The sequence below is a fragment of the Taeniopygia guttata genome, chromosome 2 (assembly GCF_048771995.1).
Source record: "Taeniopygia guttata chromosome 2, bTaeGut7.mat, whole genome shotgun sequence".
In the NCBI taxonomy this organism is placed as follows: domain Eukaryota; kingdom Metazoa; phylum Chordata; class Aves; order Passeriformes; family Estrildidae; genus Taeniopygia; species Taeniopygia guttata.
In genome coordinates, this window is record NC_133026.1 from 147355982 (window position 1) to 147376415 (window position 20434).

General features: G+C 37.8%; 1 protein-coding gene across 14 annotated transcripts in view; it reads right to left on the minus strand.

Annotated features, from left to right (window-relative positions):
* Positions 1-20434, minus strand: part of TRAPPC9 (trafficking protein particle complex subunit 9) — a 440655-nt gene that overhangs the window by 375229 nt on the left and 44992 nt on the right. For all 14 annotated transcript variants that reach the window (XM_072925042.1, XM_072925047.1, XM_072925045.1 and 11 more), the window contains 5 exons: positions 18555-18700; positions 13473-13558; positions 6199-6325; positions 4496-4628; positions 3084-3247 (listed from right to left, as the gene is read on the minus strand). In XM_072925042.1, coding sequence (XP_072781143.1) covers positions 3084-3247; positions 4496-4628; positions 6199-6325; positions 13473-13558; positions 18555-18700 — 656 coding nt within the window. The remainder of the gene's footprint in view (positions 1-3083; positions 3248-4495; positions 4629-6198; positions 6326-13472; positions 13559-18554; positions 18701-20434) is intronic.

Genomic DNA, 20434 nt, shown 5'->3' on the forward strand with positions numbered 1-20434 from the left:
CTTACCTCCTGAGTTTCTCATTAACATGCCACCACTCACAATAATGCCACAGAAGCTGGCTTCCTCAAGGACAGTGACTGGCTATAAATCTAGCAACAGTAAAAAAGAGAATTTTGCCATTTACAGCACTCATCTTTGTGCTAAAAGCCGTGGCTCCAGAAACAGAAAGTAGGGAAATGGGTCAGGCAGGCAGCAGCTGCAGGAGATTCATGAATAACTGCCAAGGCAAAAAGAAGTAAAGAACATCGGGTGTAACAAAAGATGCCTGAAAGCTCTTTGTGTTTGGCTGGAATTGGCCAAAGCTTCTCATGGGCTCCTGAGCTGACTGGCAAGCTGTGCTCAGGCAAATGAAGGTGACCACCAGCTCTCAAGGAGACCTTGACCAGTTTGAACAGGCACATTTCACTGAGGAGTAGCACAGAACAACCAAGAGACAACTTCTTAACACACTATGGACACCTGCACACGCTCTCAACTCGATGTGTAACACCAAGAGTTTGTGTGGCTGTTAGAGATGGTTTAATGTCCTATCCCCACGAGTTCCATGTCTGTACTCACTGACCATTACAAATCTCTGGTTCCCTGTTGGCCACCAGAATCCCATCTCACTGGACAGTCAGCCCAGCTCATGCATTTGTATCAATTTAGGGTCATAACTAAAATGGAAGAGAGCCCATGAAAAAAGGCAAAGGTCATCCCCAAAACAAGAAAGATCTGTTTGAAAAAGTCCTGAGGGGGCCACTAAGGTGATCACAGCACCTCTGCTATGAAGACTGAGGGAGTTTGGGTTGTTTTTCCTGGGAAGAGAAGGCTCTGGGTAGGTCTTAAAGCCCTGTCCAGTGCCTAAAGGAGCTCCAAGAGAGCTGGAGAGGGACTTTGGATAGGTCATGTAGAGATAGAACAAGGGAGAATGGCTTCAAACTGACAGAGGACAAGTTTAGCTTAAGAATTGAGAAGAAATTCTTTACTGTGAGGGTGGTGAGGCCCTGGCATGTGTTTCCCAGAGAACCTGTGACTCCCCCATACCTGGAAGTGCTCAAGGCCAGGCTGGATGGGGTTTTGAGCAATCTGGAATAGTGGAAGGTGTCCCTGCCCATGGGAGGAAAACTGAAAGTCCAAGGTCTTTAAGGTCCATTTCCACCCAAACCATTCAGTGACTGATTCTATGACACTCTGCAACACCTCCATGCAATCACATTTGAAATAACATAATTATTGTATGCTTAATGTGGACTATTAGTTCTTCTAATTAGCCTTTCTCAGTGCTTTACACTGTTTCCATAGCACAGTCATTTAAAAAGTCACACTTCAGTTTCTTTTTTATCTCCAATAACACAGTTCATCTCAAGCACACAGCTCCAAATACAGGGGTGCATTTCACTTCTGTGAGACAATGCAAGAAACTGAACATTCTACTTGACAGGACCCTGGAACACCTTCAGTTCTGCTTTCAAAGGAAGGTTAAGATGATTTCCAGAGGTCCCTGCCCCCACAGACATTTCTGATTGCATGATTCTGGTGGGACAGTTCTCACACTGTCAGAACAAATATCATCCTCAAAACTCAATTCTGTTTTTCTGAGATAGGGATTTAAGTTGCATTTTTTTGAGTATGCATGCTTATAGTATCATCAGAATCTATAGTCAGAAATTTTATTTTTTCTGATAATTATCATGCCTAATAACATTAAAGACACTGTCAGATACACAAAGGGGCTTCATTGCAAACATCTTCAACAGAGAAAGAAAATATAGGATGGAGTACAGTTAAAAGTTTTACTGAACTTAGAGGTGAGTATATCAACTATTCTCCTTTTCCCCCACTGTTTTTAACAAAAGTTGTTATGGAGAGATGGTGTTTTAAAGTTGGCATGAGTCTCTTTTTCAGCATTGTGAATCCATTACCTGTGTAATGTTATGTACAAAAATTCTGATTAACATGTGATTTACAGGCCCATATATTCCACTATTTAATACATAAATTTCTCCACCCGAGTATTTCTCAGTTTTCACCTGAGTATTTCTCCATTTCACCTGTATTTGGCCTCTCTGTTCCATACATGGAGCCCCTGGCCCATGAGGAGCATGTTGGAACTTCTGGAAGAACAGTAAGTCATCGTATGTTTCAACTCCTAAAATTATTCCTGGTAACAAGTCTCAGACCAAAACTGTATTTTGAGACGATTGGCAACTCCTATTCTCTGAGGTTGTGGAGAAGGGGATACTCTGTTATAAAAAAATCATGAGCTTGAATACTGAAATGAACAGAAATCACAAGGTATCACACTGAATTTAAATGCTCTGGTACTGACAGAATAAAACCTGCAATAAAATAAGGTATTTCTACTGTCAGTAAAGATTACGCTGCCTGTCACCTGCAGTACTTCTGTTAAGATCATTTCCATAACAATCCCTCAGAGGACAAACCAAAAAAAAAAAAAATAAAACATCACAAAACAAAAACTGGATTCACCTATCAGACCACTTTTTAATACTAACATGGACAGAGCATTTCAAGAGAATTAAGTGTACTCAGGGGATGTGCTGTATTTCATCCAGAGCTTCAATTATTCTTTTAACTCACAATAGCTTATTTTATTTATTGCCTTGTCTTTTAAAGCCTTCTCTCCATTTTTTTTTCTTACTGTTCACTGAGTAAGATAGAAACAGGCTTATTTATTTCCACTCCCTCAAGTAGGACAACATTACTGCTAATAGTAATTTATTTAATGAACTAATCAGCATATTTAGATATAAGGAGAAAATAATTTAGACCCAAGATTCTTCCTCTTTACCAGTAATTGCCTCAGGATTTTTCCCCAAGTAACACTGCAATTAAATCTAGATTTTTAAAAAGCAGGTGACCCTTTAACACAGAGATGGTTCTACAATTTCCTTCATCCTTCTACATTTCCTTACATTCTCTTTCATTTCTATATTCCTACAATAAAATCAAACTGAATTATTTCAGCTCTGTAATGGAAACTATGATATTTATTCTAAACTGACCTAAAAGAAGTATAACACAAATAATCTCATTTGTAACAAAGAAGTCAGCATGATTATTTCCATCAGCATACACACCCTTAGTGTTGACTGTTTTTGCTGTCACCTCCAGTTTCTCCAAAGGTTCTGTCCCAATATTTTCTAATTTAATGATGAGCTGCTGGGCCTCTCCGTTGTACAGCTGGACAGACACATTAGTGGAGATTTCATCCCCTGAAGAAGGCTGAAGTGTATGAGCAGACCTACAAAATGTGACAAACAAATAATGATGATGAAAATGTTAAAAGCCTGTCCTGGTTACTCCATTCACTATTCTTGGAAGACTCAGAAACTACTGCTGAAGACACTAAATAACATTTTCCATTCCCATTTTTAGAACAATTGAGGACAAAAATTAATAATTTATGCATAAGACAAGTCAGATTTCAAGCAATATAGAATACATATTCTAACTCTGAAAGCTTGCTAAATGACCTGCAAAAACTGTAAGGAAGGGGAAATGAAAACAAAAGCCGAGAGCAGGTCACTACAATGAGCAGGTTTAGTGGACAGGGCAGGGATAAACCTCACAGCAGAAGGTCCTGGGAAAAATTCCCAGTGTGAAAGGTGAAACAGTGACTAGAGATGAACTCTCTGGAGCATGAATGAGGGAAGGAGGTTGCAGAACAAGACAGATGGGCAGAGGTTCCATTCCTGACCGTACTTCCTGTGCTAATGCAGAGTGGTCAGAAGGAATCAAGGACAGAAGTCATTGAGATTAATGACCAATAATTCCCCTTCTTTTTGCAGGTATTCCTGCCATCCTTCCCTTTCATCCTGTCCTTCCTTACCACAAGACAAGCAGCCTCCACAAACAGGAGCAGATTTCAGTCTCAGAACAGACCTCTGATGAGGACTTCAACCAAGTGTTTTTTGATCATTCAGAATGTAGTGTCATGTACTGTTAGCATTTCAGGGCTCTGAAATTTGAGCATGTGGAGTGAAAGGGAAGAAGGAATTTCTTTTTTCCCCCTCATATTGAGATAAAAATATAATGGAATTGCATACTAAAAAGCAAAACAAATTATGTTTTCAGTTACTGTATAAAGGTACATGTACTTATTAGTGATTCTTTTTCTGTATAATTTTCTCTCTTACTTTTTTCCTTTCTTCTGTGATAATTGAGCTGAATTAAAAGTCATGCCTGGACTGGATTGTTAAGATATAAACAGTGAATTCTTGGCTTGATACATCCCTCATTGCCCAAAACCAAAGTTTTGAGCACAAAAAAAACTTGCAAAATTATTTCTGCATATTTCTGTGAAATTCCATGGTTTCAAGCAGTAAAACAAAAACTTCAGATTTGCATTCTAAAGCAAATAATGCGGACTTAGATTACGTCCTGTTTTACTTAAGCATTGATTATACACTCAGGTGGAAGAGCCTTAATTCAGCATGTGACTAACACTTAAATATGACAAAATAAAATCATAATTTAATTAATTTTTCACCTTGGAAGGGAGGTGCTGATCTGCAGCCTTGGCAAAGCTGGAATGACTTCAACAGTGCAGCCATTGGTCTTCACTCCTGGCAGATTGTCCAGAAGGCAATCACTGAAGACACCAAAAACTGAAGTATGATAACCTGAGTTTTAGAAGAAAACACCAGTTATGTTGTGAACTGTTCTCTTTTCTGGCAGGTCTAAAAGTACTAAGTCTCCTGGCCAGATCTTGTCAATGTATTTGTTACCCAAATCACCACCTTCTCCACAGGAAAATCTTCTCAGGACACATAGTAAGTACAGGACTTTCAAACCCCTGAAATAACAACATTAATAACTACCTGACAATGTACAAACACATGGTCACCTCTGCATCTTTGGCATGTAAAATAAAAGAAATTGCAAAGAGCCTCTGATTTCTACAATGCATTACAGTAACTTCTGCAGAATTCTTTAGAAGATCAACATCACAAGTCACAGCATGGACACCATTTCATACCTGTCACCAAATTCCCTGGGGCACATAAAATATGTCAACCTTTAACATACATTCCCTATTTCCTCAGAAAAATGTTTATGGGAAAGAATCTCAACTACATCCAGAAGGATAGAAGAATCCTAAAGGAAATTATTAATGGAAAAAATATGCATGCATAAACACAAACACCTGCCATGAAAGACCACAGCTTCTGAAAGTTCAATTTAGTGGAAAAATATCTCCCCACTGATTCCTTACCAGGCAATATTTGTGAGTTATATCTGAAGGAAAATTTGATACATTGACATACAAAAAGCTGCCAAGTACAGAAATCAACTCCTGTACTTGCAATACATTTTTAGTATGTGGAACTCAAAAGGAGACAACTACAGTACAAATGTTCTGAGTGCTTTGATGCTATTCTGTATTTACCAGAATAGTTTCTGAGAAAAAAAAAAATCACATGAAAAATTGTTTTATGAGCAGACACAAAAGCATTTAAGAAACACTCAGTGAGAACAGAGTGTCTTCAAGTTCAAAGCCATCTTCTTTTAGTGCTTAGCTTTACTAAAATGGTTCTTATCCTGTATCCTAACTTCGCATTCCAGGAAGACATATTTAAAAATCTGATTTGGTAAGATGATTCACTCCTACTACATGTAGAATCCATCCTCTCCACATATGCCTCCTTCTCTAGATCTGCTAGCCTTTTGTAAAAGCTCTTTAATTTTCTTCGTTACTACAAAGTTTTATTTAGGCTTATGAATGAAATGATATCTTGACTGCAGCAGGCCATACACCCTGGCTAAATTGTTTCCACGGAAGCAATCTGCAAAAATTTCTGTAATCTTACACAAACACGATTAATTAAGGGGGAAAAAAAACCATGCAAGATTATCTCCTGCATTCTCAAGAAAAAAGTTCAAGTAATCCTCCTCAGAAGCTTTCCAAATGAAAGCATTAATAAAGGAGAGCTGGAGTTCATTATCCTCTTCCTCTCACACATGAGATACTCCAAGAATGTGCTTGTTACTGCTGCTGCAGCCAAGTGATTCATCAGGCTGTTTTTAATGAAGCCTGGTACAGGGAACAGATCCCCTGTGTTCCTTTCTTCTTTTACTTACTGAGGAGAATTCAGAGTGGTGAACACACACGTGGCAAACAAAGCCATGCAACCCACAGGGGTGTAAAACTCAGGTTGTTCTGCCAACAAGGAGTGAGAGTCAATCCCTTACCATTGACAGTGATCTGCCCTGTGGTTTGGGGAACACCAACCAGAGTCACGGGATAGAGCCCAGATTCTGCAGGGAGGGAAAGGGCAGCAGGGAGTGATTCAAATTCTACTCCAGTTGTCAAGAGACCCTGAAAAAACACATTACACAGATAAATCCATTTATGATATACACTTACATTTTTATGCTACATTCTTATATTTTATTCCCATGCATTACATCAGCCAAACTTTTATGATTTATCCCCATTTACTCATAGCAGTTATTCTGGGGTTTGAGTTGCAGTGACTGCAGTGTGTATCCAGAATTACAGCAGGATTTGTATTCAGCATGGAAACGTGTTCCAGGAACTGAGCTGGGAATGACGTATGAAAAACTAATAAAAATTGACACCCAAGCACAGTAAAAAAAAATCACAGATATCATCTGCATGGTGCTGTTTTGTACCTACATTTAATTGTACCTGTGACTTTAACTTGAGTATTTGATAGATAGTGGAAATCAAACATCAATCACAGATCTTGCTTAGCTTTAATTACATGCCCAAAATATGTTTTCTAAGAGGAAAAAAAATGTACTTACAGATAACAGGGCAAGTCTAGCTTAACCATCCACCCTAAATATTTCAGTGAGTTGGAATAATGCATTCATTTTGCTGAACTGATCCTCTCAAGCCTAAATGCCTGCAGTAACTCCCTTAGTGTCACAGAAATCTTTTAGCATTCTAAATTTAAAACATGGGACAAAACGAGAAATGTAGCAGAAAAAAAATCACTGAAGAAATTTCTGAACACAGCATTACTGTTCTTAGTAGACTGGGGGTTTTCTTTAAGCTTGGCTAATGAATTGAAGATGCTTGAGCATAGAATGTGCAGTTAAAAGTAAACTTGATTTTGGAAAGCATGTAAACCCAAGTTACCCACTGTTTTTCTATACACATATTTATTTTTATTTTTGAATAAAGATGCTACAAAGACCTCCATCAACAAAAGCAGTAAGCACAGCTGCATTAAATCTCAACTCTGTGTGGATGCTTAATGAGAACTGAGAATGCTGTTAAAGAGGAACATACTTTTGTGAAGAGAGATAAAAAACTGATGGTTTGCGCCACAAAAAAACACATAACATTCCCAAAAATCTGTAAAATCTTTGTTCTAGCAATTACTTCTTCATGGACTTGACACACTTGAGACAGCACCTAATGCAGCCAAAGCTACTCTGGCTTTGTGGAAAGCTGCATTAGAGAACTCTGTCCTTGAGACTGCACAAAATTCCATTTCACCATTGTACTTGAGTTGTAAGTAAATACTCTGTTACACCCTCATTTCTACTGAATTTTTATTTTCCTCCCATTTCACGTACAGACTTCAGCTGTCAGAAACCATCCACAAAAACACAAGTAAAACCTAACTTTGTCTTTCTAAATATTCACTACCCAGTGTATCAGAGCATTGAGCCTCTTTGATTCCCACATTAATCCTTCCAGTGGGATTCATCCCACAGAAATGGGATGAACATTCTCTCTTTAACACTGATGTAGCCTCAATTTTCACCACAATTCCGCTGCTTTTGCTTTGGCTGAAGTAAACCTTAGAACACAAACAAAAATTGACCCCAGCACTCTTCAGAACTCACTTTTAAAATTGGTACAGAAGCCTTTTAAACTTTATTTTAGTCTCAAAACCAATGATGTATCACTTGGTCTAATATTCAAATACATTTGAATTATTCAGGTTTCATCTCATCTAAAAAATTTCATCCAAGGACTTCAAGTCCTGCAAAATCAGTGATAAAAACCCCACAAACCCTCCAGTGTCTTGTTTACTATCAGCTGTAGCAAATGTAAATTTAAAAAACTGATAGGGACCCCTAAATATTCTCTAACATGTAGTGCAAACCTTGAAAAAAAAGGGATTTTTTAGAGAACAAACAGAATGCAAATGCCAAAACACCTGCACTAAGCACACACTATGCCTGGACTAGAAATTGAAGAGCTTCAAGTGCACTAATACAAAAACAAGAAAGCAGCAGTCTATTCCCCCACTTTCAGAGTTCTACTGTTCAGTAAAACTTCAAGGTTTTGAAAAGTAAAGACATCAAGAAAGCCTTAAAATTCATCTAAATGGGGGGAAAAAAATCAATATAAAAATCATCTAGACTTCAGATTTCCAGATATAAATTGAAATCAAGATATTTACCCTTAATACTTAGGCCACACAAGTGAATTTTAAAAGACAGTGACATATCTTAGAATATCTGAAAGATGATTTCAAGAGCACAATTTGCTGAATTGCACAATTCTGCAATATTTGCCCAACATTGCCCTCTGGTGCCTGAAGTTTTGAAGTTTAACAGTGAAAACCTAATAAAGGCTGAAATACTCTCACACCCATTAACTAAAAAATTTCAGCCACACCACCAAAAGTAGGGAAATGTGTTTGATTTCTTTCCTGAGAGTTATTATTACATTATTTCAAGTAGTAATATTTACTAATCATTTTGCCTCCACTTGGTAATCATTTCTCTTTCTGACCCTATAGGAAAAGATCATCCAAATCCAAGGTTTCCTCTAGGGAATGTATGAGTCATGCACACACACAAAAAAAAAAAGTTTACATTTCGTTGTATTCTTATAAAAGAATTTAAATTGTCTTAGAGTGAATGTATGCATGTTTTTATCACAGCATGTCTTTCAATCACTTCAAATCTCATTTTAGTTTTAGAGGAACAAAACCACTTGCATGTAAATGGCAGCATTTGGGGATGCTGTTAAAATAACATGAGTATGTAACTGCTTTTTTTAGGCTTTACTTACCAATCCCAAAATGCAATCATTCTTTTTTTAAAGTAACACGACCTTCAAAGTTAGTTTCCATGCTGAACATACTTGTATACCATGTTGTCAAATACTTTACACAAAAACTGTCAAATATTTATTTTAAAGAAAATTTTCCCTATTATTTCTAATATGCTTATTTGAGGCAGACCTAGAAAAACACCAAACACAGTCATTTTTATTCTTTTTCCCCTTTCACCTTTCTGTGTACATTCTTGACTAATACAGTTGCCACTAAATGTAGTGTAGCAGTAATTAAATATTCTCTCAAGACAGCAGAAGCAGCAAAAGATGTGAACTCAGGAAAGAGCAGTTCATGGAAACAATTCAAACCATCATAAGCAAAGTTGTGGGGCTGATTATACATTCAGATTTACCAAAATTTTAGATGCTCTTTTTAAACATCAACATAGAGCTCTTGACTAATAGCACAATTTAAAGCATCATTAATCAAAATACCACACCTGATTGTGTTCAAATAAATACAGGTCCCAAACAGAAGGAGAACCACAGAACAAATACTTAGTTCTTGAAAAATAATTAAGTATTATAAATTATAACATTCCCGTGGGTTAGGGGGTAGGTTTTCTGTTTGTTTGTTTCTTGATAATTATTTATTAAATACAGTTTACACTGTTTGTAACTCTTGTAGCTTTCTTGGAACCATGGCTGTATTTTCCACAGCAAGAGCAGAGAAAATGCTTTCCCTCAATACATAACATTACCTCAAAATGCCTCAGCTTTATTTTTTTTTTTTCTTTTAATAGGAAACTTGATTAAAAAAATATGAAAAAGTAGTTAAAATCTTAGGGAACTTAACATTTTGCACTGCATCTTCATATGTATTTTAGCAGTAGATCTCCCCAGATTGTACTGTTAGCTGCTTTTTGCATTTGTCACAAGATACAAAACAAATCCACTGGAGATTTCCCAGAATTTTTTGGATTTTTTTGAAGGCCTGAAACCTGAAGAACCTATTTTCCTGCACAGGAAACTGCAGTAATGGCAGTAACTGCAGAAAAAACTGCAAAAGGGCTGGAGACTAACAGACCTGAACAAGGCTGTACAGAAATCAACACTCCTGGCAGAAAAGGGGAAGTGGTGGCACAAATGTACAGCTGAACATCCCATCTCCACATGGATGCACCCCAGCACCAGCATGGCAGGAATATTCTGTCTAACCCATCACAGCCAGTTGTGGCTGGGCTCATTTTTGTCTCTCATTCTGCTGATTTGAAGTACTTGCTGAGTTTTATTATTTGTTCTGATCAACCCCAAGATCTCTCCTACTTCACTTTATTGACTCACACAATTGTGGGAGCTAATCAATTCCATGCTCCATGATTGAATTATTTGTCATTTTACAAACACTACTGCACTTTCCATTGGAGCAGCCTTCTGACTATATGGACAAAATAGAAACATGAAATGGAAAAAGACAGAAAATGAACACAGAAATGGGGCAGGAATGAATAGTACCTAATTAAGAGTCCCAAATTAGGAATATTCATGGCAGGAAATTAACAGTAAAAACAACAAAAATGGGCCAAGATCCTTGAGAACAATAAAATAAAATAACAAAGAAAATCAATGTTCAGGGTTTATCATCATAACAGCACTAATCAAAGTCTTGTGTCCACAGTCTCACATCAAGCCTAGAAATTCAATGCCTTTTACTTAAGCACACCTCAATTAACCTACATGGACTCAGCATTAATACTTCAATTAATGAAAAAGCTCTGGAAGCCTTTCCATGGAGAATCATTCTCCTTAAAAACCTGTGCTCAATGCTAACTTGTTTACCATCACAAGAGAAATTCAACAAACAGAAAGACACAGTAGGAAAAGTACCATGGCAAAATCTTGGATTTAATTTAACTCATGAAATGAGTAATTTATCAGAACAACTAATCTAAATTGAGGGAAAGGGGAAAATTTTAAAAAATAACTAAGACTGTAGATTTCAGTACAGTTATATATTGGTGAATGGTGGAGAATAGAAAGGACAAAGAAAAATTAAACCAAGCAATGGAGAGCTCAAAGATGATTGGAAACAAGCCTGAATGATCCTGGTGATCCTGCAAAGGTGAGGTGCTGACTCAGGCAGGAGGAAAAAAGTTGTGGGAAAAACAAGTTGAAAGTGCCACTAAATGACAGAAAAGGATACACTTGCTATGAAACTGAGTCTGTGAGAGTAAATAATCTGAAGGAATGTGATACGTGATGAGAAATCAGACAAGAAAAGGGTGTGGGGACTTCAGGCATGTAAATAATAAAACACACCATTTTAAAATATTAAGCAGCACTCTGAATTATTAAAATGAAAACAGAAGAGTTTATTCTTATGATAAAGTAATGCCTATTTCCACATTCCATGAAGTTCACAGATGAGACTGGAAAATCAACAACTTAGCTTGGAAAGAAATTGTAGAGGTCATCTTGTTTAGCCCAGTGCTCAAAACAGGGGTAACTCTGGTGATAGTTTAAGTTTTTCACATGCTGTTCACTCAGGTTCTAAAGATTTCTAAAGATGGAGGTGTCAGGTTCTCTCTGGACAAGAAGCCCCAGTGTATGATCCCCTCCTGCTTGGGAAAAGGGAGTTTTTATTAGGGAGGGAGGTGTCCCATGGCTGCAGCTCATTCCCTGATTCTCATCCTCTGGATGAGGAACCTCTGGATGAGCCCAACTCTGATTTTGCTGCACTTTCCCATTTCGGGATTGAGCAGGGCAGTAGGAATTACCCCAATATTCTTCTCCTCTACAGGCTGAACAGATGTCAGTGGTTTTGTCATTTGGGGAGCTCCAAACTGGCCTCGGCTCCAAAAGAAATTGTCTCTAAAATTCCAGATCAAGGGGAAGAAGCACTTTCCTCAACTTGCTACAGTCTTGATAAAGATACAAATCTACCAAAATCAACCAATTTCTCCAAGTGAACACATTAGCGAGGAGCAGAATTTCTCAAAGCACTGATTAGAGTTACATTAATCAATGATTTGCATCTGGTTGGCAAATTAATTCCTCTTGTGCTTTCCACTGGAACTGGAATTCAGTGTTAATTCCAACACAGAACTTTATCATGAGAACAGTAAAGAGAAGCATTAGTGCTACTACAATTAATTTGCTCTGGGAATGGATGTTGTGAAGATCTACACAAATAACTGGATGTAAGCACTCAGAAGGAATTTCCTCATTAAGAAATTTTCCAAGTTTTTTAAATATATAACATCATTACTTACACAATACAAATCAGAATGTAACTCAAAATGTTCTTAATCAATTCCCACAGAGACTCTTCTGATGTGCAGCTTTACAACTACTTTTTCTATTAATCCCTAAAAAATTTGAATACTTCTGTGAAGGTGAATGAAAATGTTGCTGGAGAAAGCAGCATGTTAGCTTCCAAGGATTAATTTTATTGTGCTATAAAAACAAAATCTTTGGGCACGTTCACTTCCCATGGAAAAGCACTTTATTATGTGGTTTATTATCAGTAATTTAGGCCAACTTGTTTGACTAGACACTGCAGTAGACATATCAATAAAAACAAAACCCAAACAAAAATCATGAGCAAATAAATGTACACTGATTCAATTACCTTGACAGAACAAAGGGCTCTAAGAGATGTGATTTATATTTAAAGCAATACTAAAGGTAAGAATATTTAACATAAAGGAAAATGCTGGGTTAGGACTGAGTGGATATTAAGTTGGTCTAGTAGTTACAGAACTTTTAACCTTTAAATGATAACAATTTTTAAAATCCTGTTAGCTGGAATAAAGAAAGGGAAAAAAACCCACAATTTCCTTTTTTTCAGGATACACTGCAAGCAGCCAGCTGAAGTAGCAGAGAGCTTGGGCTTGATCCTTCCAACCTCACATATTTCTCCAGTGGTTTGGCCAATTTTTTCACTCCCTTCTGATCATCTGATTAGAGTGTTTGCAAATAACAAAAAGCACTGGGAACAACAAATCCATGAGCTGAAGTTTTTATTAAAACCCAAAGCTTCTCAGATATAACTACTTTAGTCCATCAGGTTTTTAAACTGTGGTCAAAATGGGAATTTGAAAGGCAAGGATGAATGTGGAATTTTAAACAACAGTAACAAGCATACAATAATTATTAGGTTTCGGGTATAATTATTACTTGAAAACGAGTCTATGTAAATCATGTAGCAGGAGTTTTACTCAAGGCAGAAATGTACAGAACTGATTTATGGGTCAGTGCCAGTAAAGCATTTAAACACTCTGAGTTGCAGAGATTTTTCTTTTCAATACCTCATCACCAAAAATATGAGACAATTGATAACACCACACGGTTAAACTGAGGATATGCTGGCTTAAACCATCTTTAAAGAATATTTATACAAAAACATATTTGAAAGTCTAAATGAGATTCTTCTTCAGAAAAATAGCAGAAAGAGAAGATTTAGAAAGATGCATACCATGTTTTCTACTCGGAGCTCAAAAGGCATAGGGTTGTACACCATCAACTGGACTTCACACACATCTCCCTGGACCCACTGGAAGTCTGCAAGGAATAATCACAGAATTAAGGCAGGAATTACCTAATCACAGGGTTATAAATGAACAGCAGCAGCTGAGCTGTCACATTGCTATAATGCTTAATATCTCTCTGTAATCTCCACAGCCCAAGTCCTACTCAAGAGCATTGTGTGACACCAGCTGTAACTCCCAGGCAAAGCAATGGGTGAAGAGACTGGAAACATTCATTAACACAACAACAGTGCTCTAAAGACCCAGTGCTTCATTAGCAAAAATAACTCAGGCATCAATTCAAAACACTACTTCAACACATCCTTCATGTTCAACATTTAAAGGTTTCCATACTTGCAGTTATGTAGAGTACATATGGCCTTGATATTGGAGACCTGGAGAAGAATCAACCAGGTAAGAAATGAACACAACAGGAAGAAGGAAATCACAAGTCCTCATACAGGCACAGCTGATTATATGGAGTAAATAAAGAGACAGTGAAGTAAAGTGGGCCAGGTAAAAAGATGTACTGCAGTTTATATCTTAGCACAAGGGAGGTCAACTTTAAAGATACTTCGCTCTGCCAATTTTAATATGTTTTGAGTTTTATAATTTAAGCAGGTAAGGCTGGACTAGTGGAAGGTGTCCCTGCCCATGGCAAGGGAGGTTGGAAGTGGATGATCTTTAAGGTCCCTTCCAACCCAAACCATTCTGTAATTCTATGGTTTTGTAGGAGATTATGGAGGACTGGAGGACAGCAGCAGAGATGCAAATTCTGCGTAATTGTTCAATGCAAAAAGATTATTTTATATCAGCACTTCATAACCTTTTCAGCCTTCAAGCTCCTGTTTACATTCCTAATTTCTCACAGTGAACCACATACACCTGAATTCAGATTTTGAATGTGGCAAGATTCTCCCTGCAAGCTGAGGATCTGCAATCCAAGTAAACAAAAGGTGGCTTAATTACATTTGTTAAATAAATCATGATTATAAGCTAAATTACAGCATACATAGATTAGTTCTTACTAGTTTACCCAATGATTTTAACATACATTGCTAACAGGTTTTTACTAGGATATTAGGAAATGTCCAGTAAAAAACCTGGATAATCAATACTAAGACTTTAATGCACAGTTGAAGCAATCTGTACTCTAATTGTACATTCACAATCATTTACTTTCTGATTACATTTTGCAGGCAATATTAGAGAGCTCAAGGGAGATGTACTTAATGTAAATGTTTAACTCAAATTAATGCTAGTGGAAATTAAACACATACATTCACAGATGTTAATGGGTTATATTACTGTGAAACCTGAAAAGCAAAACTGTTGATTACAACAAAACATTCAAATTCACTGTGGTATGAGATGTTCCCTGCATTTTATATTTAATTGTTTATTAGTGTCCATGATGTCTTGTGCATTCTGTAGCCTCCAAAACAGCCTGCACAGGTACAGAGTTATCCATTGTGGTTTACTACAGCAACAGAGGCACCTGCAGTAGCACAGCAGCACTGCAGTCCTGAATCTCCACATTCTGTCACCATACTGAGGAATGTCTGTTCTGAAAACACAACCACCCAACAGGGATCTCCAGGCCCAGGATTCATCCCACCATGATTCACGTATGCCAGTGATGTCAGACCTCTGGGACTGGGCCAAAGCTTCCAGCTGGTGTTTGTTCCTCATGCTGTGGGCATCGGGGTAGAAACATTTCAGGTGTGGTACCTTGTGGCCAACACCTGGTGAAGCAGATTGAGGGATCCCATCAGGATCCTCAAGGTTTGGCACAAAATCCCACTGCTTATCACTGGGGAGCCTGGTTTTCTCCCTTTCCCCTTTCCAAACTAGTTCAAAACTCTGTCACCAAGCCCCATTGCTCCTGTGCTAGAATTCCTTTTCCCATCTGAGAAAGGCTCATCCCATCAGGTGTCAGCAGGCCAAGTGTTGATAGACCATCCCATGGTCAAAAAACCCACATTTTTTCCATTGACACCAACCTTGGAGCCACGCATCAGTGGAGCTGCCTGTTCCTATCACTGCTATTCCTTGCTTCTGGAAAGATCAAGAAAATCACTCCCTGTGCTCCTGATCCCCCCACCAACTGTCCCAGGGCCTTGAAGTCTCTTTTGATTTGCCTCAGACTTCTGTTTGCTGTTTTGTTGCTGCCAGTCGGAACAACCAATAGCAGACAGTAATCAGAGGGTCTTTCTAGACTGGAATTTTCCAGTGATCTTCCTTTCCTGAGCCCCTGGGAGACAGTAGACCTCCCCTGAGTTGGGCAGGTCTGCACATGGGGCCCTCTGCTCCCCTTGGAAGGGAGGGAGTCTCCGATGAGGACCACACTTCTTCTACTGCTAACAGAGGAGGTTGTCATGCAGAGTTTGGGGGGGTCTTGCTTTAGGAGGTCCCTCTGCCACCTCATCAGTTGTTTGGCCTTCTCATTCCAGAACCTCACCCCTGTTGTAGAAGGTGCAAGTGCTACTTGTCACATTCTGAGGAGGAGGACGAGGAGGAACCTTTCTCCTGTTACACGCAGTCACCTGGTTCCATCCTTCCCCTGTAACAGACCCCTGACTGAAAATCCCTCCACTCATCACCCTGCTGGGTTCCGAGTCCATCTGCTCTGGGTTCTGAGTCCATCTGCTCTGGGCTCTGAGTCCATCGGCTCTGGGCTCCGAGTCCATCTGCTCTGGGCTCTGAGTCCATCTGCTCTGGGTTCTGAGTCCATCTGCTCTGGGTTCTGAGTCCCTCTGCTTCCCAACTGCAGAGACACAGATATGACCACTGTACTCCCCCCTGGGCTTGTCAGGCACAGCTGTGCCCAGTTCTGGTCCCACAGCTGGCAGGGACACAGACAGACTGGAGAGGATCCCAAGCACCACAAAGGTGATCATGGACAGGCAAGGAAGGAGTAAAGGAGTGAAATATCCTCTCTGGGGTGAAGAGAAGGTTCAGGGGCAATATCATCACAGTATTCCAGAACTTCAAGGGCTGCATAAAGAGGACAGAAACTCTTTCCTCACAAGGAGCCACAGGAAGAAGACCAAGGGTGATAGACACCAGTTGGACTGAAAGAGGTTTTAATTTCTTACTTTTTTTTTTGTTTCAGTAAGAACAGTGATTCAGTGGAACAACCTCCCCAGAGACATGGTGGAGTCTGAATCAATGGAGGTTTTCAAGATGAGTTTGAAATCCCCTGTGAAAAATGTGCCAGGGCAGTGCTACAGAATTGCTGCCTTAGGGGAAAAGGTTTTGAAAGAAAAGGTAAAATGAGCTGTATTTGTATCAGCTAATACAGGTATGACAGAGCTGTTGGACTTACTAACACAACTATATTATATATTCTTCCTGCTTTAGACTATGAGCACTCAAAACCAACAAAACACTTCATGTCAAAAATCAGTAGGTTTATTTTTTACAACTAGCATGCTATTAAAGCAATTTAACTACAATATAATTATCCCTGTTATTGTTTTCAATCAGAAAAGCTTATCAAGTTGAAAGCTGAAAACATTTCAAGACTTTCTAAATGGGTTTTGTTTCCCTTTGGTTTGTCAGCAGTGCTTGATTTCCTTTGCTGTAAAATAATCATTTAACCAAAATATGGAGTACTATCTCCATGTAAGAAAAACAGTTCATTTGTTATTGTTGTTTTTAATTAATGTTAAACACATGCCATTAAAATACTCTCATTAATTTTGAAGTTAATAAATTTCTCAGCTTCTTTCAAAGGAAGTATCTGCTTTTATTTTGTATTTTCTTTTGTTCACTAAACTTTGAGACATTAGAGGCATTTAGGAGTGACTGCAATGTTTATATACTTCAAAAGACAAATGCTGTACAGGATCAGAAGCAATCAGACATCTCCTTAGGCTAAATAAAATCTTAAAATAAGAGTGTTCATTGTAAAATGTAAATCTCCTACAGTACACAAAGCACTGAAACAAATCCTAACCAGTTAAAAAATGCAGGTTCCTTTTGTATGCATCAAGGAATCAGAATACTGCTTTACACAATTATGTGACAAAACTGGGAATAAGGTTTTATTTAAATGAAGAAAACACGACACGGTATAGCTAAGAGATTAAATGTTGAAAATTAGTAATTAAATTTTCAATAAATTATTAAGAGAAATCAAGAGAGCACTTTAAGATGCGCACATTTTTTCAATTTATCCTTTAACTAATTCGTCTTAATCTTTTTATAATTTCTTATCCTTTCTGTTTTGAAATCGAAGTAGTGCTGCAGCAAAGTCACACTGAGTGCATCCAAACTGCCAGACCATCGTCCCTGCCTCTGCATCCCAACTGTGCCCTGCAGGCAGGCACAGCCCAGATGAACAAGGAACCAAGTTAAAGCACCCTAAAAAATTCTGAAGTTTTTACAATCAGTTCTGTTCCATAGTCACACAGATGTTTTCTGTGCTGACATTGATGCCTCTGGTAAAAATTATCACCTTCATGATATGCACAAAGGCCACAAAAAGAACCACCAATATTTGTAACTTCATCCAGGATTTAAACAAACTTCTGGTCTTTTTCCAATGGCACAATTACTGCACTGACAGGCTTTATAATCTTTATAAAAAGGAAACTACTGATATTCCTAACAGGGTTGAAAAACTTTCTCTTGTCTGACCTATCCTTGAGTAAAAGCAGACAGTTCATCACTCTGAGTTTATATTAAACCAGAATAGGAAAAGGAAAAACCACAACAGTGCATTTTCCCCAGGGCACTGAAATGGTGGTGGCTGCCAAGCAGAGCATGTCAGAACTAAGTTTTCCCTGAATTTCCTTTTGTTTGAGAAGAAAATAAAACTAGTTTATCTCTTCTGAAAAATCAATATTACCATCTATGAGACTTTATTCCTCTTTTGAATATCAAACTCTGCCCCAGAGAAAAAAAAGATTTGTTCCTTCAGGACTTGAGGCTAAAAAACTGGTTATCTCAAATAAAAGACAGCAAAGTTCAGATTTGCTTTCCTTAACCACAGAAGATTCTGTAATACTGTAAATTATTCTTACCTATTTTCTTATTTCGTTCTTCCCCACGACTGTGTGCAATAATTGGAGAATATATGAAGGGGCTTTTGGTTGACACATTCTGACCAAGTAAACTTTTCATTTTGTGAGGTCGGAGACTGGTTGGGAGGTTCAAGAGCTTCACAGATCTGTTGAGTAAAAGAAAACCCTGATAAATATGGAATATTAGTCTGAGAATATCTGAAATGGAAAACTTGAAGCAAACATTTACAATACAAAAGGAAGAAACACCAACCCAAGGAAACTAAAGTTTCAGAAAGCTCTCAAAAAATAAACAGCAAAGGAAAAAAAATCTTCTTTAGACACCAACAAAACCCAAACTGGAATCCAGACAAGATTTCACTAGGCAACACAAATAAAGAAGCTTCTCCACAGTGAATAAAGCTGATTTTAATACAGTGAAAATGCAGAGTAGGTGCTGGAAGGAAGGAAACGTCCCAGAACTTTGAGTGGGTTTGTTAAACAACCAGAAAGTAATTACAAATAGAAAACAAATTATTTATCAGATTGCATCCCTGCTACACCCAATTCCCTACAATGCCATGCAGGGAAATCAATGCTCTTCCAATGCTGAGGGGAAAGTAAAGACTAAACTTTGGGCAGAAGAACAAGCAATAAATTGGTGGATATTCAGTAAAATCAGCAGTATTGTATAAACCTGTAGGACACCTAATTACCTCAAATCAGGAACTCAGCACAATAAAGAACAGATATATCACTATCACACTAATAGAAAGTAGACACACACAAGAAACCAAGATAATGTGTTTCTGCTGAAAAATAATGAAGCTGTAAGAGGAACACTACACAGACAAGTTCTCTCTGTGAAACAAAGCACCTGATAAGAAATTACTAAATAACACTACAAGTAGATTGAAAAAGAGATAAATCACATCCATATGTTACATGTTCATGATACTTAGTGTGGGCATCAAAATCATATAAAAATCGCAGCCAACGAGCCTGAGGAATAAGAAGGAAACTGTAAGAGACCCCTGATGTTTCATATTTTTAAACCTCTTCTGATAGAGTTTTTTACAAATTAGAATGCAACTTAAAGCAAAAATGTGAATTGTACTTATTTGAGGAAACAAACATTGAATTTGATATAGAGGTAATAAAAAGGAATTTTCTTTGATATACAGAGGAAAGTGCTATGGCTCCTTCATGGTTATTATATAAATACTGGTGGATAATCTGCTTTAACTGAATGCATGACAGTGGAAGGAATGTTCCTCCAACATGTGTCAGAGAGCTGTACCCTCACAGGTCAGACACAGAAGAGGGCAGATTTTTTAATTCCTTTGAGTGAAAAGCTTCAGTCAGGACCCCTGGCCTGACAACACTGAATGGAAATGAGTGACAATTAAGAATTACTAACTGATTTCACTAGCTACCCAGAAGATCAAAATCCTATATTTGGAAAATGTTAATTAAAAACTACTTTGCTTAGATGGAAAAGGAATTTTTTTTTTTTTTTTAAGAAATCCCACTATACTAAGTAAACAGAGGGAAGGGAAAAAATGGCACTGAGTCAATTTGAAGTAGTAAGGAAAGTACATAAGGATGACTAAAAACAGCAGTGGTGAAAAGAAAGAAAATTTTCTGCTTTTAAATAGATTAGTAAGACAATTACCTTTAACATAGGTAAACCATAAAAATGGGAATAGTGCATTTTTTATCTAAGATAATACCAGATGATGATTTTATATTGAATATGAGTAATAGAATATAGTGATTTTGCTTTGCCAAATCTCTTCTATTGCTTTTACAGTACTGGGGAGAAAAGGTAACATTGCCACTGTGTTCCTATTTCACTGTGTTCCTATTTCCATGTCTGACAGTATTTTGATTAAGAAATC